Source organism: Austrofundulus limnaeus, unplaced genomic scaffold (assembly GCF_001266775.1).
Source record: "Austrofundulus limnaeus strain Quisiro unplaced genomic scaffold, Austrofundulus_limnaeus-1.0 Scaffold6, whole genome shotgun sequence".
Lineage (NCBI taxonomy): Eukaryota > Metazoa > Chordata > Actinopteri > Cyprinodontiformes > Rivulidae > Austrofundulus > Austrofundulus limnaeus.
Window position 1 is genome coordinate 38,365 of NW_013952408.1, and position 19,575 is coordinate 57,939.

The 19,575-nt window shown below is 41.5% G+C and overlaps 3 protein-coding genes across 5 annotated transcripts; 1 reads left to right on the plus strand and 2 right to left on the minus strand.

Annotated features, from left to right (window-relative positions):
• Window positions 1-22: 22 nt before the first annotated feature.
• Window positions 23-7,820, plus strand: eef1da (eukaryotic translation elongation factor 1 delta a (guanine nucleotide exchange protein)). Of its 2 annotated transcripts, XM_014028929.1 has the most exons (9): window positions 24-81; window positions 2,253-2,868; window positions 3,541-3,664; window positions 5,901-5,966; window positions 6,315-6,393; window positions 6,507-6,601; window positions 6,743-6,946; window positions 7,087-7,281; window positions 7,720-7,820. In XM_014028929.1, exons 2-9 carry the CDS (start codon window positions 2,285-2,287, stop codon window positions 7,756-7,758), a joined length of 1,386 nt encoding a protein of 461 aa, XP_013884383.1. In that variant the 5' UTR covers window positions 24-81; window positions 2,253-2,284; the 3' UTR covers window positions 7,759-7,820. The 2 variants fall into 2 exon arrangements, with proteins under 2 accessions (XP_013884392.1, XP_013884383.1); XM_014028938.1 differs by lacking the exon at window positions 5,901-5,966 and having other exon boundaries at window positions 23-81.
• A 48-nt stretch (window positions 7,821-7,868) lies between these two features.
• On the minus strand, window positions 7,869-12,884 carry LOC106532771 (E3 ubiquitin/ISG15 ligase TRIM25). 2 transcript variants are annotated; one of them, XM_014028920.1, is made up of 7 exons: window positions 11,987-12,884; window positions 10,709-10,768; window positions 10,392-10,622; window positions 8,738-8,897; window positions 8,612-8,662; window positions 8,486-8,545; window positions 7,869-8,417 (listed from the first exon to the last, which is right to left on the minus strand). In XM_014028920.1, the coding sequence occupies exons 1-7, from the start codon at window positions 12,551-12,553 to the stop codon at window positions 7,891-7,893; spliced, it is 1,656 nt and encodes a 551-aa protein (XP_013884374.1). In that variant the 5' UTR covers window positions 12,554-12,884; the 3' UTR covers window positions 7,869-7,890. The 2 variants fall into 2 exon arrangements, with proteins under 2 accessions (XP_013884374.1, XP_013884368.1); XM_014028914.1 differs by having other exon boundaries at window positions 10,709-10,795.
• A 213-nt stretch (window positions 12,885-13,097) lies between these two features.
• ftr67 (finTRIM family, member 67) lies at window positions 13,098-19,358 on the minus strand. The gene is made up of 7 exons (XM_014028946.1): window positions 18,561-19,358; window positions 16,374-16,469; window positions 15,970-16,203; window positions 15,734-15,893; window positions 15,555-15,656; window positions 13,386-13,484; window positions 13,098-13,302 (listed from the first exon to the last, which is right to left on the minus strand). The coding sequence occupies exons 1-7, from the start codon at window positions 19,167-19,169 to the stop codon at window positions 13,235-13,237; spliced, it is 1,368 nt and encodes a 455-aa protein (XP_013884400.1). The 5' UTR covers window positions 19,170-19,358; the 3' UTR covers window positions 13,098-13,234.
• Between the last annotated feature and the right edge of the window lie 217 nt (window positions 19,359-19,575).

Sequence of the window (19,575 nt, forward strand, 5' to 3'; positions counted from 1 at the left end):
CGTCCTTTACTGTCGGATTACAGCTGTGGCAGCACGCAGGTTGACAATCACTAGGCCATAAAACGTCGAATAAAACCAAAAGTAAGTGAGCTAAAGTTTAATTTTATGATTCGGAATATCCTAAAAAGTGTGCTGTTTGTAAAAGTCAGGAAGTTTTCCGACTTCAAATTTACTTTGCGCCACGTGGCAAATCAACAAGTTGGTGGGGCTGTCAGAAAACTTTACCTGCAGAAATGGAGACAGTGCACTTTTTATTATTGTTATATATCAGTTTCTCCTGTTTGTTGCTAGTATTAGGACTAAATAAATCACCTTTTGCAGTGTTGGTGGTACATTTGATCTTTATTTCAGGAAGGGTTTAACTTTATTTCATATTAACTTTATTTTCCTGCACATTTTTCCCTCTTACTAAAGGTGAGTATTGAGATAGGTGGTATTTGCAGACTTTTATTTTACAAGTTTGAACTCAGCTGCCAGTTTAATCCAAATTGCTTAAATCTATGCGGTATACTGCAAAAGTCTTGTAAAAAAAAAACGTTTTATTTCTCTTCTTTTTCCACATTTATAGTCCTAATTTTAAGGGTAAACCTGCTTAAGCATCTCTGAGAAGCCTGTGTAGGATTACAAGTCTTTTAGGAAAACTCGTTAATCGATTAAAATCAGTTGTAAAGTAACTAAGTGCAAATACTTTGTTACTGTACTTAAGTAGAAATTTTGGTTATCTGTACTTTACTTAAGTAATTATTTTTCAACGTGCTTTTTACTTTTACTCATTACATTTTAACACAATTATCTGTACTTTCTACTCTACATTTTTTTAAAAAGGTAAGAAGTAGAAAGTCGTAACTCCTCTATTTTATTCCAAGTTGTTATTACTTAAAAAATACTATCCTGATGAATTGTGTTTCCTGGATAGAGTTAATTTAATTGTGGTTGGATGAGAAGTATAAATATATACAATTCTGACACCCTTTTAGTTTGTACACAACCCATCACAGCTGCACACTGTTAGAAAAATGTTTTTTGGAGAAGTCGCCTCCCAATAAATGTCATTTTGGAAAATCTAACGGCTCACTTTTACTCAGTACTTTTACTTTTAACACTTAAGTAGATTTTTTGTCAGAAATTTACTTTTGATAATTAAGTACAAAAAATATCAGATACTTTAAGACTTTTACTCAAGTAATATTTTAGAGAAGACTTTAACTTTTACCAAAGTATTTTTATGATAAGATACTTGTACTTTTACTCAAGTATCACTTTGAAGTACTTTATACAACACCGTCTTAAATCAGTTTTATTTTAAAGTTCAACATAAGCAGATGCTTTGCATTTTGCTTAGGTGCTAAACTGTTTCTGACTTATAATTTAGTCTAATTATAATAAACGGGTGCCAGCATTATCCCAAAAAAAGTTGACTGGTTTAAGACTTGATCACTATAATAATTTTGGTTTATTGTTCAGAATAAGTTGGCATTTGAGACTGCATCTGCACTAACATGGTTTCATGTTTTCATTTTATGCATAACATGAATTGTCTATTTCTTTTTTATTTTTTTGTGCGCCTTGCTGTTTATAGCATTTTCATTTTATATGCCTTGAAGTTTGATTTGTGTAGTAAATGCTTTCAATTACACTAGTATTGAATTCCACAGCGTGCATTATCCTCCCAACATGCCAAAACAAAGGTGAGCGCCGCTGCCTGCTGCACAGGTGGGCTTCATGGATGTTTAGGAAGGGGCATCTTGTCACATTCATTAGCAGTGTTTCCTCTGTGTGTGAATGGAACAGCTTTGTTCTGATGAACTCCTGCCAAAAAGCTGGAAAATATTTGTCCTGCCGAACTGTTTAATCATAAAATCACATTTTATAGAAAGGAGAGAGAAATACACACACTGAGGAAACACTGCAAGCACTTTTAACTTTAATACTGACCAGTTTATCAGTCATGAGTGGTGTCGTGTTGCAGTTTTGCCTTGCTTGTTCATTTGCTTTTTCAAAGTCCAGTGTCGGAATGATCCTTGATCCATTTTTGAGGCTTGTTTCAAAAGCTGCCAAGTTTATTCTTGAAGCGATCCATTCTGTTAGAGATAAATAACTGGTAACTTCATCGTCTTGATCAGACTGCATCCCATTTCAGCTGCTTTCAAAGCTTTCTTCTAATCAGCATGTTTCACTGTGATGCTAACGTCGCCCTAAAATATCATTTCTAGTTTCTATCTTTTCTCTCTTTTACAACTTCAATACCCAAGTCGGTAGAGAAGACGCCCCCTTTAGTAAAGAAATGGACAAAACTCCTCAGCAGAGAGAAGTCCCTCAGGGTGCTGTCCCAGTCGGGGCCTTCAGGCAGGGCAACGTTCCCACGGTGGAGCGAGGAATCATCAGTGGAGACAACGTCCAGTTTGGGCGGCTGCGACATCGCTCGCGTTTGTCCCAGTCGGAGAGCTCCGGCGCCGAAGACGAGCGGCTGGGCTCCTCTGTGGAAGCGAGCGGCGTCTACGGTCGAAGCCCTGTCCTGCAGGGCCTGCAGGCCGAAGCCGTGTGGTACAACCGCAACATCTACGAGCAGGCAGAGGGTAACTACCAGCGGCGGGTGGCTTCTAACGGCAACGGACCCCTGTCGTCTTCTCCGCGGAGTCCAAACGCAAGGGGAAGCTTGACCTTCCACTCCAGACGCAGCCAGGACCCACAGCCGGATCAGGGGCCTGCCGTCGTCACTGTGAAGGCTTCCGGTACCCCTCACCGTCAGGCAGGTAGAGGTCGAAATCGCACCGCCTCTGAAACTGAGCCGGGGAGCAAAGGCAGCAGGGGGGCGCACCCGAGGAAGAGAGGCTTCTCTGAGACGGAGAGCAGGCCGAGATGGGACAAGTACGACACCTCCCACACAGAACGTGATGTGTGTTCGGCTTATTTAACAACTGTGATTATTTATGTCTGCAGTATTGTGTTTTTTGCTTAAGGTGTGCTAATTTCTGTTTAAACTTATAGAATTGTCAAACATTAGTTCCACATGTTGAGTAGAAAGTGTTTTTAAAAGGAGATTTGTTTTTTATTTTATTTCAGAGTACAACAATAAAGTGGGTGTTTTATTTTACACAGGCTTGGTAGGCCGCAGCCAACCTTTTGTTTCCATAATCCAGACTTTGCAGACAAGGCAAATCTGTTTGTTTGAGCAACGTGTGGCTTTCTGCTTCAGTAACCATTTGCAAGTGAAGGGGGTGAAACATGTCTAGTTAATATATTATCATTGGTCACCATAAACTATTCTGAGCTTATTGTTAGGTTTATAAATACCAGAAATTGTCTGTTGGACTTAATCTCATCCCATCAACACGTCTGCCCGTGGCTGCATGGCGCCGTAACCTTTCCTGTGGCAAAGTCACAGCCAAGCAGCTAATAAAGCCATGTTTTGTTGCTGAGATCCTGTCCCTGATTTGTGCTGCTTGTAACAACTAAACCTTTGCCACGACTGTCGAGCAAGACCAGCTGTCAGAATATTTACATCGCCCTGCATACTGACGCGTTTTCTTTCCTCCTCAGCACCAAAATGAGTGGACTGCAGTGCCTTGCCACAGAGAACATCTGGTTCGACAAACACCGCTACGACGAGGCGGAGAAGTGCTTCTACGAGGGAGCCAATGGTCCTACCACTCTGCAGCAGCAGGTAGAGCTTTCACTCAAAATATCTTAAAAGTTGTTGTTTTTTTGTGATACGTTGATGGGTTCACGTGTTTCCAGTCCTTTCAGTGAACTGAAGTGTGTTAGTGGCTGCACAGCTCTCTTGTCAGTGCCCTGTAGGTTTGGACAGTAGTCGTGTCACCGTCTGCCACAGTTCTCAGCAGCCCCGAGCAGCTGTCTGCTTGTTGGTTAAGGCTCTCGATTTAGAAGTGGCTTGTTGTAGTGAGGGGTCAGGTGATTCAGCAGCTGCCTTGGCTTGTCACATCGACTGAGATCTGAGTTCCTACACAGACCCGGGAAGAAGTGAGAGAAGATATAGCTTGTTCTGTTACTGAGTTAAAGCACTACATGCGGCTGCACCTGGGAAATTTATATATTGTCATTTTTGCTTTTGCTCTTTCATTTAGAAACAAAATGTCAGTTTTTTATCATTAGCCATTAAAGTTATAGTTGTAGTAAATCGATTTTTCTTTTATTTGAAGATGAGCTGTTCAGAAAGTTTTCTTGACCAGAGCTGAAAAATGAGCAAAAAAATAAATTCTGCATGTTGATGAGAATTTAACAGCCTCAGCTAAAGGTCTTATCAATGACTAATTGCTCAGGAAAATAAAGCCCRGTTAATATGATGCCCACTTTGCGTTAAACCATAGAATTTCTGCTGCAGTTCTGCCATTTGTGTACATCACTGTCCTTTTCTAGTAAAGGTTTTTGACACCACAAACCTCATTTTACAACCTTCCTCTTCTGGGAAAGTGTACCCTCACACAGCTCGTGATAGTTCAGGTCAATATACAATCAACAGTACATTATTTCATCATTTCCTGTCTAGCTATTGTTCATATGTAAACAGAAATTAAGAATGAATGACTGACATCATGACTGTAAACAGTGGAGAATTTAAATGCCAAAACTGGATTTGCTGATAAATGCATCATGTACTGTTGGTTGACCTTTGGTGAAAGAAATTCAACTTTATTTTGTATTATGGAGAAATAAAAAGAAAACTATTTAGAGCCTGATTTTTAAACTAAACAGTCAATTTATAGTTTTAGTGAGCCTCTCTAATTGAATAACTGATTTTGCAAATTCTGAAAGATCCATATAATTCATAGTAATATTCTTGTTCTCCGTAATATGGTCTAAGCCTAATGTGAGGCAATAATTAAATTTTGTGAAGCAGAATTAAGCATGTTACGATAATAAATTTTGCTGGATTGTCATAAATTATTGTGATAAACATGATCGTAGACCATTTTTATTAATATAATGATAGCCGTTTACGACGCTTACAGCAGTTGATATTTACGTACGTTTGTGGGGGTGGGGGTGGGGGTTACAATCAGACCGGGACTGGAGATTGGTAAAACCACACACGACAGCTGCTAGAGATGTAACATAGCTTCCCACCTCCTCCCATCCAAGCTGGCATCATTTATTTTGTGTCTTCCACTGGCTTCACATAATAATTGCAGTCACTGTCATGCCGCTTATGAAATTTACGGAAGTTTACAAACAGGGATGCACCGATATGAAAATTTCAGCCAATATCCGAAATAATTATTGCTGTTATGATTGATAACCTGTATTTAATGATATTACACAAACACACAAATTATATTCTACATATGCGCACAAACACACTCGGGTCTTCTCTTGATACCGTAAAAAAAAATGACCAGGCCTCTGACATGGCTCCCTACTTCAGTTATTCCTGGCTGTGCAGCATCAATATCACTATCATGATCAAACAGATGCTGCTCAACCAACCATCTCCCCTCTCAAAACAGAAACACAAAGATAAAAAGTGGGAAATTAATATCGGATGTTAATATCGGCCCAGTTTTACATATCAGACTGACCGATACGATATTCTTAAAAAATGACCAATATCGGCCGATATTGATATTAATGCCGATCTATTGTGCATCCCTATTTACAAAATTTGTGTAGTGTTTAATTTAAAAAAAATATACTCTCAGTGAACCCAAGGTTCAATTTATCCTGCGATAAATTGATTTTTCTTTAAATTAATTAAATTTTTTGGTTATTGCAGCAGGCCTAAACATTGACCTATCTGGATTTAACATTTTAGTCCGTATTTGATGTCACGGTTGCTTTTCTGACAAATTATTTTGAAACTGTTTAAAAAAAAAAGAAGAATTTTATGTGGAATATGCAGAGTCTGGTTTTTGTGTTCTCATTTTACCTTGTACTTTACTGAGGGGGGGCAGATGAAAGCAGCCCAGCAGCCAGTTAAAGGGCGCCAGCAGAAACGGCAGCACAGAACTGTAAGTTTCTCCACGGTGGGCTTTGCTCTTCAGGTCTGAGAATGCTGCATGACTGACATCCTGACTGCGTCTTCTGCTGCCTGCCGTCGAGCATGTTAGTGTTAGTACAACATGAAGCTGTTGTTTGGAAAATGCTCAGTATGAGGGACAAGGTTCTTTTCCTTTGTGTGAAAACCATTAGGACAGTTTGTCTGCATGGGTTTGTTTCTTTAAACGTCACATTTTTAGTGCTCGTTTTTTTTTTCTTTAGATGTAAAGATAAATCTGAACTTGGATATTAGCTTAGTAAATACTGCTTTTCTGATGTTTTTTACATAACTTGTACTTATCAGGTTTATCTTCCCACAGTCATCTTCACACTCAGGAGACCAGGAGCTGGTTGCACGCATGAAGAGCCTGGAGCTGGAGAACCAGACTCTGCACAAAGGTTGGTTTGTGTTTATTTGGTGACTGAAATCCACCAACAACAATGTGCTTCTCCATGCCGGAGGTGCTGCTCTTTACCAGAGATTAACAGTAATACTTTGTTGCATGTCACAGTGGTGGAGGAGATGAGGGCAGCTTTGCAGAAGCTGGAGTCCAGAGTGGTTGTCCTGGAGAAGTCTCCTGCACCAGCAGCTGTCCCATGTGCTAAGGTAAATAATAATTAATGTAATATATTCTAAAATCTCTGCAGCTGCATGAGCAGTCATTTCATTTACATCAATGTTATGATTGAAAATGGTAAATATCCTTTTGATAAGTTTGTTTCCATGTTTTGTTTTTTTTATGGCTAGGCCGCTCCAGTCCAGGCAGCTCCAGTCAAACAGGTGAAGGTGGAAAATAGTGATGACGATGATGACATAGACTTGTTTGGCAGTGATGAAGAAGATGAAGAGGCAGAGCGCCTCAAGCAGGAGCGTCTAGAAGCCTATGCAGCCAAGAAAGCCAAGAAACCTGCTGTCATTGCCAAGTCCTCCATCCTGTTGGATGTCAAACCTGTATGTACATTTCTGAACTCTGTTTTTGTTGGGATGAAAATTGACAGTTGAATCTTAGGCTAACGTGTAGAAGAGAGGCTGTAAACAACTAGTGTTCTGATTTATATTTTTGGTCTTTCCTCCCCCCGTGTTTCCTTCAGTGGGATGATGAGACCGATATGGCGAAGCTGGAGGAGTGTGTGCGCTCAGTGCAGATGGATGGGCTCCTGTGGGGAGCTTCAAAGCTGGTTCCAGTCGGTTATGGTATCAAGAAGCTGCAGATCAACTGTGTGGTTGAGGATGATAAAGTTGGCACAGATATCCTGGAGGAAGAAATCACCAAGTTTGAGGACTATGTAGGTTATATTCACTTATTTATATCCACCTTTTTTTATTACCTGCTCCACTTTCATTTTTGCTGTCATTCTTTACATGGTGGACAAAGAATAGAGGTAATTGGCAATAAAAAGGTGTCAGGACAGTAGCACACCCAGGAAAGCAGGTTTCATGTTCACATTACATGGACAGCTTTAACCTGGTTACTGTTCTTTTTAAAGTAGAGCAGTGAATTGTGAGCGTCACAAGATTTAAATTGATTCAATTATAACTTTCTTCTACAAATTAAGTAAATTGTTTTGCATTAAAATTGAAACCACTCTGTTTAAGAAAAAAAAGGCACTCATTTTAAGAAAAAAAGGCACTCTTAAATGAAACTTTATTTAAATTAACTTTACATAAAATGAGTCAAACTTTCACTTAATACAAAAGTTAACATTTGATTTCTTTCTCTACAGGTCCAGAGTGTTGACGTTGCTGCTTTCAACAAGATCTAAGCTTGATTTACCAAAGTCTTGCTGCTACTTGTTCAGTTATTAAAAAGCTGAGTTGTGAGCAATAACTTGTCTGTTTCATTATTGTTTTCAAAATAACAACACCACCTGTAAACTACTCCCAAAACTGCATTCTTAAAGGGAAGACAGCTTCAAGGTAGAACCCAACCCCACCCAAAACCCCGGGTACACAGGCTGGGTGAACGTGATTCTCTCTTTATGAATAGGAACCATTGAATTTGAAACATTGTAGAAAGCTAAAGTTCCACCCGTGAAGTCCAGATACACTCCTATTCTGCTACTGCAGGGGACGGTGATGCTCACGCTCTCCTTGTTGTGCTGAAACGAGCAGACTTTGTTGGCGCAGTCCAGGCTCCAGGATTTGGAGTTGTGGCCCAGCTTGCAGTCACTCCCTCCCCCGATCCGGTTCATGCTTTTGTAGCACACGCCGATGGAGACCCCTCCGTTTCCGGCCCACTCCACCTCCCAGTAGCACCGCCCGGCCATCCCGGCTCTGCACAGCACCTGGGCCCAGCTGGTGAAGCGGTCCGGGTGGTCAGGGTAGGGCTGCGGCTCGGAGCGGGTCGTCACTGCTCTCCGCCCTTCGGAGAAGCTCAGGTAGAAGTTGGCTGTGTTCGGGTCCAGAGTCAGGTCGTTGTAATCTGGAGAGTGCATTTATGGGTTATTACAGGTTTATAACAACATAATGAAATATAAGAACTGGACTCACATTGTAGAAAATCAGTTCTCGTCTTTGGTTCAGTGTTATACGAGATGTCTGCGTCTTTAACTGTTAAATTTGGAAAAGATGAGTTAATTTAATTTCTTTCCCCAATTTTAAGCTTTAATTCTGTACCTTTAGTTTTATCAGCCGTCTTCAGGTTGCTGCTTTCCTTTAGTGAGTTTGCTAAAAATTCAAAGAAACAAAATCATAAACGTTCAAAACTATCTCCACAGAAAGCAGCTGCTACAATAGATGTACCTTTATCTGATATTCTGTTGAAATCTTTGCTGAGTGTTTCGTCCAGGCTCTCCTTCAGATCAACCAGGTCATCTCTCATGGTTTTATACATCAGATACGTCAGAGCGTCTGTGTTTGGCATCTCCACCGTCTTTGAAGGGAAATGAAGACTCTTGCACTTCTGCAGATCAGAGCAAATCTTTACTAACAAAATATTAACATTTACACTGTTTTTTTCCTAGTTGGAATATAAAACTTCAGATTATTGTTCCACAGACCTACTACAGGTTTTCATGATTGCTTTCATGCACCAGTCAACTCAAACTTCACATTTTCAAAAAGGTGTAAACACAGGCCTAAACTGTGGCAGTGCTGGTCAAAGTGATGCATTTTGTTTGCAAAGCATTAAAAAAAATCTGAAACAAAAGCACACATTGCTTTCAAACGACGTGATGCGGGCGTTGTACCGGTCTGTCGTGGTGAAGCAGTGGCTCAGCTCCCAGTTTACCAGTCAGTCTATGTTCCTACCCTCATCTATGGTCACAAGCTTTGGGAAGTGACTAAAATAACAAGATYGCAGATACAAGCGACCAAAATGAGTTTCCTCTGCAGGGTGTCTGGGTTCTCCCTTAGAGATAGGGTGAGAAGCTCATTCATCCGGGAGGGACTCAGAGTAGAGCCGCTGCTCCTCCACGTCGAGAGGAACCAGTTGAGGTGGGCATCTGGTTAGGATGCCTCCTGGATGCCTCCCTGGTGAGGTGTTCTGGGCATGTCCCACTGGGAGGAGGCCCAGAGGAAGAACCAGGACACACTGGAGGGACTATGTTTCTCAGCTGTCCTGGGAACACCTTGGGATTCCCCCAGATGAGCTGACCCAAGTGGCCGTGGGGAGGAAAGTCTGGGTCTCTGCTTAGGCTGCTGCACCTGCGACCCGACCCCAGATAAGCAGAAGAAAACGGACGGATGGACTTGCAACCAAATGTCTGAGCTCTTCCAATCAATCATTAGATAACAGACAAAATGCAGCACTCGGTGAATCATTTCTCATCTTTGTAGTCCATTACATCGCTTTCATGCTATTTATCTTTCTACAAATTTCTGTCAAACGTTCCTTCTTGCAAAAAAAACAAAAACTGGATCTAGTATCAGAAATGCTTTGATGCTAATTTTACTGATTCTGTGACTTTTTTTTCCAAACTATGGCTGAAAACTGAAATACTGTAAATATTACAGTAAATACTGTAAATGTAAACTAAAGTAACCATCAGAAGAACTTATATTAACAGTTGCCCGATTTTCTTCAGGAACTTGAACCCTTCCAACTACACCTCCAGCTCACACATTGACTTATCTTCCTCAGATCCCTTCACCTCTCTTTCTCATCAGTCCTATCCAGCATTGGAATTGAACTGACAACTCTCTCAGAGGAATAACTCCCCTAACCACTCCTCTACACAGCTGCCCCTGATCCAGGTAACCTCTAACAACTGAGAGTTCAAACTCCTAAAACAGTGGAGTTTGGACTGCATGAATGTGTTCACTGTTTTACAAAAGGAGAGTAGATCCAATGAGAAAGGGTTAACACATTTACAAGAGATGTTTCCTGCTCTGCTGAAATACTGTTGCTGAAACAAGCCGGTCAAAGCAATCGAGAAAAACTAATTTGCTTTCAGACCTGAAGGAAGTAGATGTCGTCCGTGTGAGCAAGCCTCTCCAGCTCAGCCTCGGTCCTCCTGAGCTCCTCTATGTCCCTCTGGATGACCTCCAGCACCTCCTCAGCCTGACCGACCACCACTCTCTCCTGGATTCTGAGCTGGTCTTTCACCTCGTTGCTGTGCTTCTCGATGGATCGGATCAGTTTGGAGAAAACCCTCTCACTTTCCTCCACCACGGCCTCCGTGGCGTGCTGTGAAGGTTAAAGTTATTGCGCCGCTCTCTCTCGCTGGTAAACAGCAACACATTAAAACTATCCTTACAGGAAAATGCACTCACCTTGATGTATTTGATGACGAATCTCAGTTCCTTCTCGGTGTCTCTCAGCTTCTGCACAGACTTCAAAGAGGTTTCCTTAAGTTTCTTCTACAAGGACACGACAGATTAACGTCTCACGGGGTGCGCTCTCCTGCTGCTCCATGGAATAATAGTCTACGGTTTGCTTTCAAGGAGGAACATTTTGATTTCACAGCCAAGGAATTGGATCAAACTGGAAAACCTTTGCTCCATTAGCCACAGTAACATTGAGCACAAAAGAAGTGTAGGACTATTCTAGCTTCTGGGTTCAATGTTTCACCTGCTGAAGGCCTCACACTGCGCTGCAGAACAATCTGTACCTCACAACAAAAATTAAGCACCTATTGTTCCTCTACTTGAATCACAGAAACCTAAGAGATTAGAAATGAACCATTGTAAGGTTTTATTTACTCGAGTCAGATTTTAGAACGTGTGCTATGGAGTTTTATTATTACGTATACAGCATTTGTTTAAAGCAGCCGTGGCTTGTGTTTCTTAAACAAAGGCTGATGCTTCCTTTATTTAACTATAATCAAAAAAGGCTGGTAAATGTCACTAGAAACCTTTGGTTACAACTGCAGCAATCAGCTTAAACTTCAAAAAGATTTCACTCAGACTGTTTTTAGAAATAAGTATACATTTAATCAAAGGCGCTTTTATGACTCCAGACATTAAGAGTTAATTAGTTTTCTTCTGTATTAGTCAAGGATAACCACCTGTTTAATGCTGAAACACATAAATGCTCCTTTTTTTGTCAAGGTGAGTTACAGATTAAAAGGTTGCTCACATTTTAATTTGTGGCACATGTAAATAATCATAGGAAGGTATTTTTAATAGAACTTCCCTAGTTTATCTTAATTGTTTTTAGTTCTGAGGTTTATTGCTCCACCTACAAGTAAAGAAGCAAAGATTTGCCACTTTTTTATAGTGAAGCATTGAGACTAGATTTTCTAGTATGTGTGTATGTATTATATATATATATATATATATAGGAGCAGATATGATTTTTTTCTTCTGCCTTTCATTTTATTTGTATTGTTTTATTGTATGAAATGTTTTATTTTTTAATGAAATTAATAATACTATAAACCTGTTTTTATGTAGCTAAAAACATAAAAACAGGGAAGTGACCCTTTAATTCAAATATCTGGTTTCATGTAACCGTTTTTGCATAAATGATGCAAACACAGTGACATCTGCAAAACCCTTTATGGCACAAATAAGTGTTTTCCTTTAGGGGTTAAATGAGTTTGGACTCACCTGCTGAGCGACCCTCTCGCCCACCACTGAGACCGTGTCGTGGCCCCTGTGCCTCTCTTTGACGCACTGCGAACACACGCACTGCTGGTCGGTGTGGCAGTACAGACGCAGCAGCTTGTCGTGCTGCGGGCACAGCTTCTCTCTCAGCTTCTCCGTGGCCGGGATCAGCTTGTGGGCTTTCCTGTGGAAGCGCTCCTCGTGGACCTTCAGGTGGGCCGCGCAGTAGGACTCCAAGCACGCGAGGCAGGATTTAACGGCCCGGCTCCTCCCCCTGCAGGCGCCGCATTTCACTTCGTCCGGTTTAGTGGCTTGAGCCTCGCTCGTCAGAAACTTTTCCACCACCTCAGCCAGGACCGTGTTCCTGCTCAGCAAAGGCCTGGGGTTGAACACCTGTCTGCACTGAGGGCAGCTGTAGTGGTCTTTCTGCTTGGCCGTGTTCCAGTAGTCCTCAATGCAGTCCAGACAGTAGCTGTGCCCACAGGGGATGGTGACGGGGTCCCGCAAAACCTCCAAGCACACGGAACAACAGAACTGGTCCTGCTCGACAGAAATAGTCATGGCTGCCATTGCCTGATCACCGAAGCCAAAACAGGAAGAGGACAGAGACGGGTGGAGCTCACAGGTGTTCTAATAACAGCTGCTCAGGTTTCACCTGTTCCAACTCCAAGCCTCCAATCACAACTGGCAAACTAAAGTAGGCAGTCCCAGACCAGGCTGTGCAAAAAGCAACCTGCTGTAGACACGCCTCTCTTAAACACACACCAGGCAGGTTCACCGCAGGTGCGCTGACCTTCAAATGTAATTTTACGCTTAATGTTTTACAGGAAAACACAAGTTTCTACTTATGTCAGCCGTCTTCTGATGTCTGTACTTAAACGGTGAAATCTAAACCAACCCCTGAGTCCAAACACAATCTGAGAAACTCAACTTTTTTTAATGTAGACTCACAAATTATACATTTTCAAAAAAAAAGTCAGTTTACGTTTTTTGTTAAAAATGAGGAATACTTATAAAAGCATGCAGTTAAAGTATTTACAGTGACTTTTTTTGTTTGTTTTGTATACTAGTGTGTAAATGCTGCCTATTAGAGCTTAATGATAGCTTAAGTCTATTCATGTTTCCACCTCATTTTAATGCCCAAAAATAATAAATAAATAAAAATGTCAAAATGTTTCAGTCATGACAGGCTGTGCAGATTTGTAGGATAATTTTCAGCCTGTGAAACGTTCCGTTTGACATGCAGTCGGTTTATTTCCTCCTGGGGTGAGCGCGACGCTGAAGGTGTCTCTGTCTGGATCCGGAGGACAGTTTGGAGCCTGAGTGAACACAGAGGATGGAACGTTTAAGCACCAAGAGGACAGGCAGAAGCAAGATGAGGAGGAAGTTTTGTTCTGTTTACCAAATGGCGAGAAGACAAACATGGGCGCAGCTGCCCCTTCACTGAGGAATGGGTTCAGAGGGTTTACAGGAGCCTGGTCTAAACCAACATGAGGAATGACTGCAACAGCAAACATAAAATATTTAAGTTACAGCAGAGTTTCACATTCAGTTAAGAGTCTGCTGCATTCAGCACACAACACTGGAAACAAGCTGTGAGAAGAGTTTCTGCTGCTGATCAGTACAACAAGAATGTGGTAAATCAGACCTACAGGGACACACGTGTCACATAACAAACATATGAACCAAACTGGTTATATTAAGTGTTTTTGTACATGTAAAAAAAGAGTGTTCTGTTATGACTGAACAAATCTGGTCCAGAGAAAACAGGATTCTCGAAAAAAAATAAAATAACCATCTAACAAAGTTAATTAAAGATCTGATTTAATAGAATTGCGCTTTCAGTAAAAACAATACCTTAAAATGATTTAGTAACCATAAAACACAAGTCACAAACAAAATGTTTTCAACAAGAACCAACAAGCTAGAGTTTTGCTACTTTTATGATTTATAACCAAGTTAGATATGTTTCTCCTTAATAATTCACAAATGTTTATACACTCACCGGCCACTTTATTAGGTACACCTGTCCAACTGCTCGTTAACACTTAATTTCTAATCAGCCAATCACATGGCGGCAACTCAGTGCATTTAGGCATGTAGACATGGTCAAGACAATCTCCTGCAGTTCAAACCGAGCATCAGTATGGGGAAGAAAGGTGATTTGAGTGCCTTTGAACGTGGCATGGTTGTTGGTGCCAGAAGGGCTGGTCTGAGTATTTCAGAAACTGCTGATCTACTGGGATTTTCACGCACAACCATCTCTAGGGTTTACAGAGAATGGTCCGAAAAAGAAAAAACATCCAGTGAGTGGCAGTCCTGTGGGCGGAAATGCCTTGTTGATGCCAGAGGTCAGAGGAGAATGGGCAGACTGGTTCGAGCTGATAGAAAGGCAACAGTGACTCAAATAACCACCCGTTACAGCCAAGGTAGGCAGAAGAGCATCTCTGAACACACAACATGTCGAACTTTGAGGCAGATGGGCTTCAGCAGCAGAAGACCACACCGGGTGCCACTCCTTTCAGCTAAGAACAGGAAACTGAGGCTACAATTTGCACAAGCTCATCGAAATTGGACAAGAGAAGATTGGAAAAACGTTGTCTGGTCTGATGAGTCTCGATTTCTGCTGCGACATTCGGATGGTAGGGTCAGAATTTGGCGTCAACAACATGAAAGCATGGATCCATCCTGCCTTGTATCAACGGTTCAGGCTGGTGGTGGTGGTGTCATGGTGTGGGGAATCTTTTCTTGGCACTCTTTGGGCCCCTTGGTACCAATTGAGCATCGTTGCAACGCCACAGCCTACCTGAGTATTGTTGCTGACCATGTCCATCCCTTTATGACCACAATGTACCCAACATCTGATGGCTACTTTCAGCAGGATAATGCGCCATGTCATAAAGCTGAAATCATCTCAGACTGGTTTCTTGAACATGACAATGAGTTCACTGTACTCAAATGGCCTCCACAGTCACCAGATCTCAATCCAATAGAGCATCTTTKGGATGTGGTGGAACGGGAGATTCGCATCATGGATGTGCAGCCGACAAATCTGCGGCAACTGTGTGATGCCATCATGTCAATATGGACCAAAATCTCTGAGGACTGCTTCCAGCACCTTGTTGAATCTATGCCACGAAGAATTGAGGCAGTTCTGAAGGCAAAAGGGGGTCCAACCCGTTACTAGCGTGGTGTACCTAATAAAGTGGCCGGTGAGTGTATTTATGTAGCTGAAAAATAAATCTGTATTATTACAGAAAAAAATGCATTTTTGATGTAAAAAAAGCATTTAAAAAAATTAACGAAAAACAAATAAAAAAAGGTATCTGAAGTTATGACTTAACTAAAAACTTCATTTCTCAGCTTCTTAAACTTAAATCACATAAAAGAAATTGCTTGAACAGATAAAGGCTAAACGTTTTTGCATTTCATATTTTCGCTTTAGCTGGTTTGATGCTATAAAAATTATGCAACAGGATTAAAATATAAATATTTATACAATGGATTGGATCCAAATGTGCTAAAACTCTGAAAAAAGACAGATTTTAAAGACAAGTATGAATGGACTTACTTATCGGTGATTCCATCTGTGCAGCTGACCCGGTCTCACCAGTGAAGGTAAGGTCACACTGAACTTCAGGATTTTGAGGACTTAGAATTTTTACATCTTTCACTGCAATAAAAGAGGAAGGTTAAATACAGGAGGGTAGAAGGAGTAACTCGTGTCACTTAAAAACAAAGCGTATCTACCTTTCTCATAGATGCTGACAAATCCTCCCTGACACACTTCCTGCAGCAGTCCCTTAACGTCTGACACCGCTGTCATCACGGGGCAGAAGGACAGGCCGGGGTCTGCAATGACTGCGGGCGAAGCCGACAGCGCAGGTGGTGCTTGAAGGGACCCACAGCTCTGAACGGAAACAAAAAGAAGATAGCACTGGACTGTGTGCGGCTGAGTCGCCCTCCTGAGGAATAGGAGATATCACCTGGAGGAAATGGACGGGGTCCTCGATGTGGGACAGCTGGTCGAGTTCGGTCTCGCTCTTCTGCAGCTCAGAGATTTCCTTCTGGATCATCTCCAGCAGCTGCTCGGCCTCGCCGACCGCTGCCTTTTCCTGCGCTTTGATTAGCTCCCTCACTTCAAAGCGCTTCAGCTCTATCGAGCGGATGAGTTCGGTGAAGACGGCGTCGCTCTCCTCAGCTGCTGCCCGAGCTGAACGCTAGGGGGCGACAGACACAACGCGACAAACGGAGCAGGCAAGGAGTGAGGAATGTTTAAAAATAAAACCACCACCACCAGTGCTGTTTAAGAGTATTCTCAAGTGTGCCGGCTGTTTCAAAACAAAGAGGCAATTTAATGTGAGTGACAAGACTGAGCATCAGCACTTACAGTCAGAGAGAAAATTGCCTGTCTCAGCTCCTGCGCCTCTTTTTCTTTTTGCTGAATCTTCTCTTGGGAGTTCTGTTTCATTTCATCGAGCTGCCTCTGAGGGAAAATGTTGGAATTTTTAAATCAGAAGTCATGTTTATGAAGTAAATACATTGGAGAAACACAGACCACAGTGTGATGTGTTCAATAAAACCAACTGAAGGTGAAGTTATTATCTTGTTACATTGTTCTGCTGGAAAACAGTGGCTATTGCCCCCTGATAGCATATTATCTTGTCGGCTCCACCTCCAAGTCAAATCAGCTGGAAATAAAGACATGTTGACCTCATCTCTTCAACTCATACTTCACCAAATTACAGAATCCAAGAAAACCTAAAGCTATTTTTATTTAGCTGTTGTAACAAGTGTTTTCAAAAAGCACATTTAAGGTTAATGGACTTGACAGTGACTTTTTGTAGGCAAGTTGTAATTAGAACGAATATAGTACCTATACTACAACGCTGTTATTGCAAGTATGACTCAGCCCCCTGTGAGCAGAAGGTGTGAATCAGGGTCCCAACGATACCCAACACAAATAGGGAAAGAGAGACAAAAACAAGGGGACTTTGAACCCCGCTTGCACTCACTACGGCTGTGTCTCAATTCATGGGCTGGGTCCTCATGAGCTAGCTGGGTCACGTAGGCGACATCCTCGCTGGGCTGGGTAGGCTGCTAAAAACTGCTGTGAAATGAGACGGTCTACCCTTCGTCTGACGTCGGCTTCATGTGAGTTTGCGTGACCACGCGCTTCCCTGTTACCATAGTGATCAGTTTCATGTCGAACTTAAAATGCGTCGGAACATGTATTTATACGTCTTTTTACTGGAAGAATAACCTCACTGTTAAAATGTTAAACGTAAATAAATAAACATTAATAATTTGTGTTTAGCTCCAGCATCTACGATGGAGTTTCAGGGCCACACAGATTTTTTAAAATTATTACAAAAATAAAGTCATAATATTATGAGAATAAAGTCATAACATTACTGATAATTTGATGCTGATGTGCTAAAAGATTAACTATTTATTTTTAATCAATACTAAAGAACAAATTGAAAAGTTGTTCAATATTCCTCATTTTAATGCAGTTATAACTGCATGCTTTTCATGTAAAGGCTAGAATATTATCTTTTCTCGTAACATTATTACTTTAATCTTGTAATGTTCTGATTTTATTCTCATAATATTATGATTTTAATCTCGTAATGTTATGATTTTATTCTAGTAACTTGTATTTGCATTTTCTTTTATTTAACATCTTATTGCAATGTAAATTTCATCAGCTAGGTTGCTAAACTTACTTTTAAAAGCAAATTCTTCGGTTCGTGGTGAATTTCCAAACTACGCCGACTCGTTAAAAAAAAATAAAAACTCCGTCTTTGTTTCTCTGTTTAGTTTGCTGCCCGCACATTGAATCGTGGGATATCGTCGGCTGGTGAGGATACACGGCATCCTCAGATTATACACATAACAAAACACCAAATAACCACAGCCGAAACCAGTCAGATGATAGGGCACACGACCCTCTATGAACAATAGAGCTAATCAAGCCTATTGTTAGGCGATGGCCCTCTTTTGAATGTGACTAACCTGTTTGTCCATGTGGAGGCAGTGCTTATAAGGCTGATTTCACCTGAAACTCCTCAGACTGAAGTCTCTTGGAGGAGAGACGAAACATTTCACTAAAGAAGAGCCATCCAGAGGACCTACTTATTTTTTTATTTTTGATTTTTTCTACCTGGATTACTGTGATGCATCAGGACAACGAATATAGTAGCTTATGTTGCGCAGTTGTTTTAGTCACATAAAAAGTATAAAAAAAACCTAAGTCTTGGTTTTTACAAACATGTATAAAAACACAAAAATATTGTAATAAAATAACAAAATGAAACAGATTTGGAAAAGAGTGGGAAGAAGTAGGCTACAAACTTAATACCACCCCTTCTTCAAAACTTAATATAATACGTTTAATAAGATTAAAATGGTAAAACCTTTACCCATAATGACTTATATGTTTAAATGACTGCTTTCTCAATTTTAACTTGATTTTATAACACAACAAAAATATTTTATTTTTCTTCCTTCATTTTTAACCTCATTAGATCATCAGTGGTGTGTCAGTTATTGAGTATAAGTGTAATTAAATTACCTGTGTGTTCTGGATCTCTGTCTTCACTAGCAGTGTGTCGTGGCCTTTGTGTTCGTCTGTCAGACACAGGCAGCAGATGCAGCACCTGTCGGAGCGACAGTACACCTCCAGCAGCTTGTCGTGTCGGGGGCAGATCGTGTCCTGGAGCCGCTTGTTAGCCGACACCAGTTTGTGCTTCTTGAAAGCAGCAGACTCGTAGTGAGGCTGAACGTGGACGTCGCAGTACGAGGCCAAACAAACCAAGCAGGACTTGACAGCTTTGTTCTTCCTGCCCGAGCAGACGTCGCACTCCACGTCGCTGGCGTCGGGCGCACTTTGAGTCCCCTCCGCGGACACCGAGGGCTCGTCCGCATGGAGTCCCGTCTTCTTGAACTTCTCCACCACGTCGGCCAGCATGGTGTTCCTGGCGAGCAACGGCCTCGGGCTGAAGCTCTGTCGACACTGCGGGCAAACGAAGACCCCGAAGAAGTCGTCCTGGTCCCAGTAGTTCTGGATACATTCCGAGCAGTAGCTGTGTCCGCACGGGATGGTCACCGGGTACTTCAACACGTCCAGACATATGGAGCAGTTGAACTGGTCCCTGTCCAGCACAACTCCAGCCTGAGCCATCTTTAAAAACAAAACAGAGGAGATGGAACAGAAAACTCGAGAGCGAGGCTGTCAACAACACACCTGGGGCTGCCTCGTTTACAGGAAGTGGAAAAAATGGAGGCGGAGTTAAAGTGGCGACACAGGAAATAAAAAAAATAATAATCCCTTAATTGTGTTTTTTTTTTTGGTGCTTATTTTTTAAATTTACTACAATATGTTTATGTTATGTTGGATGTTTGCACCGAGGGAGAGTGCGACGTGTTGTGGCAACAAATTGCTAATTTGCGCATGCGTGAACTCAGGCAGCCACTTCCGGTATACAAGGCAAGCGTGCTTCTTGGCGTTTACCCCTCTTTTTGTTTACTTTTATTTACAGGGGTATTTATTAAAAAAAAACGTAATTGTATTTTACATTGTGATCGCG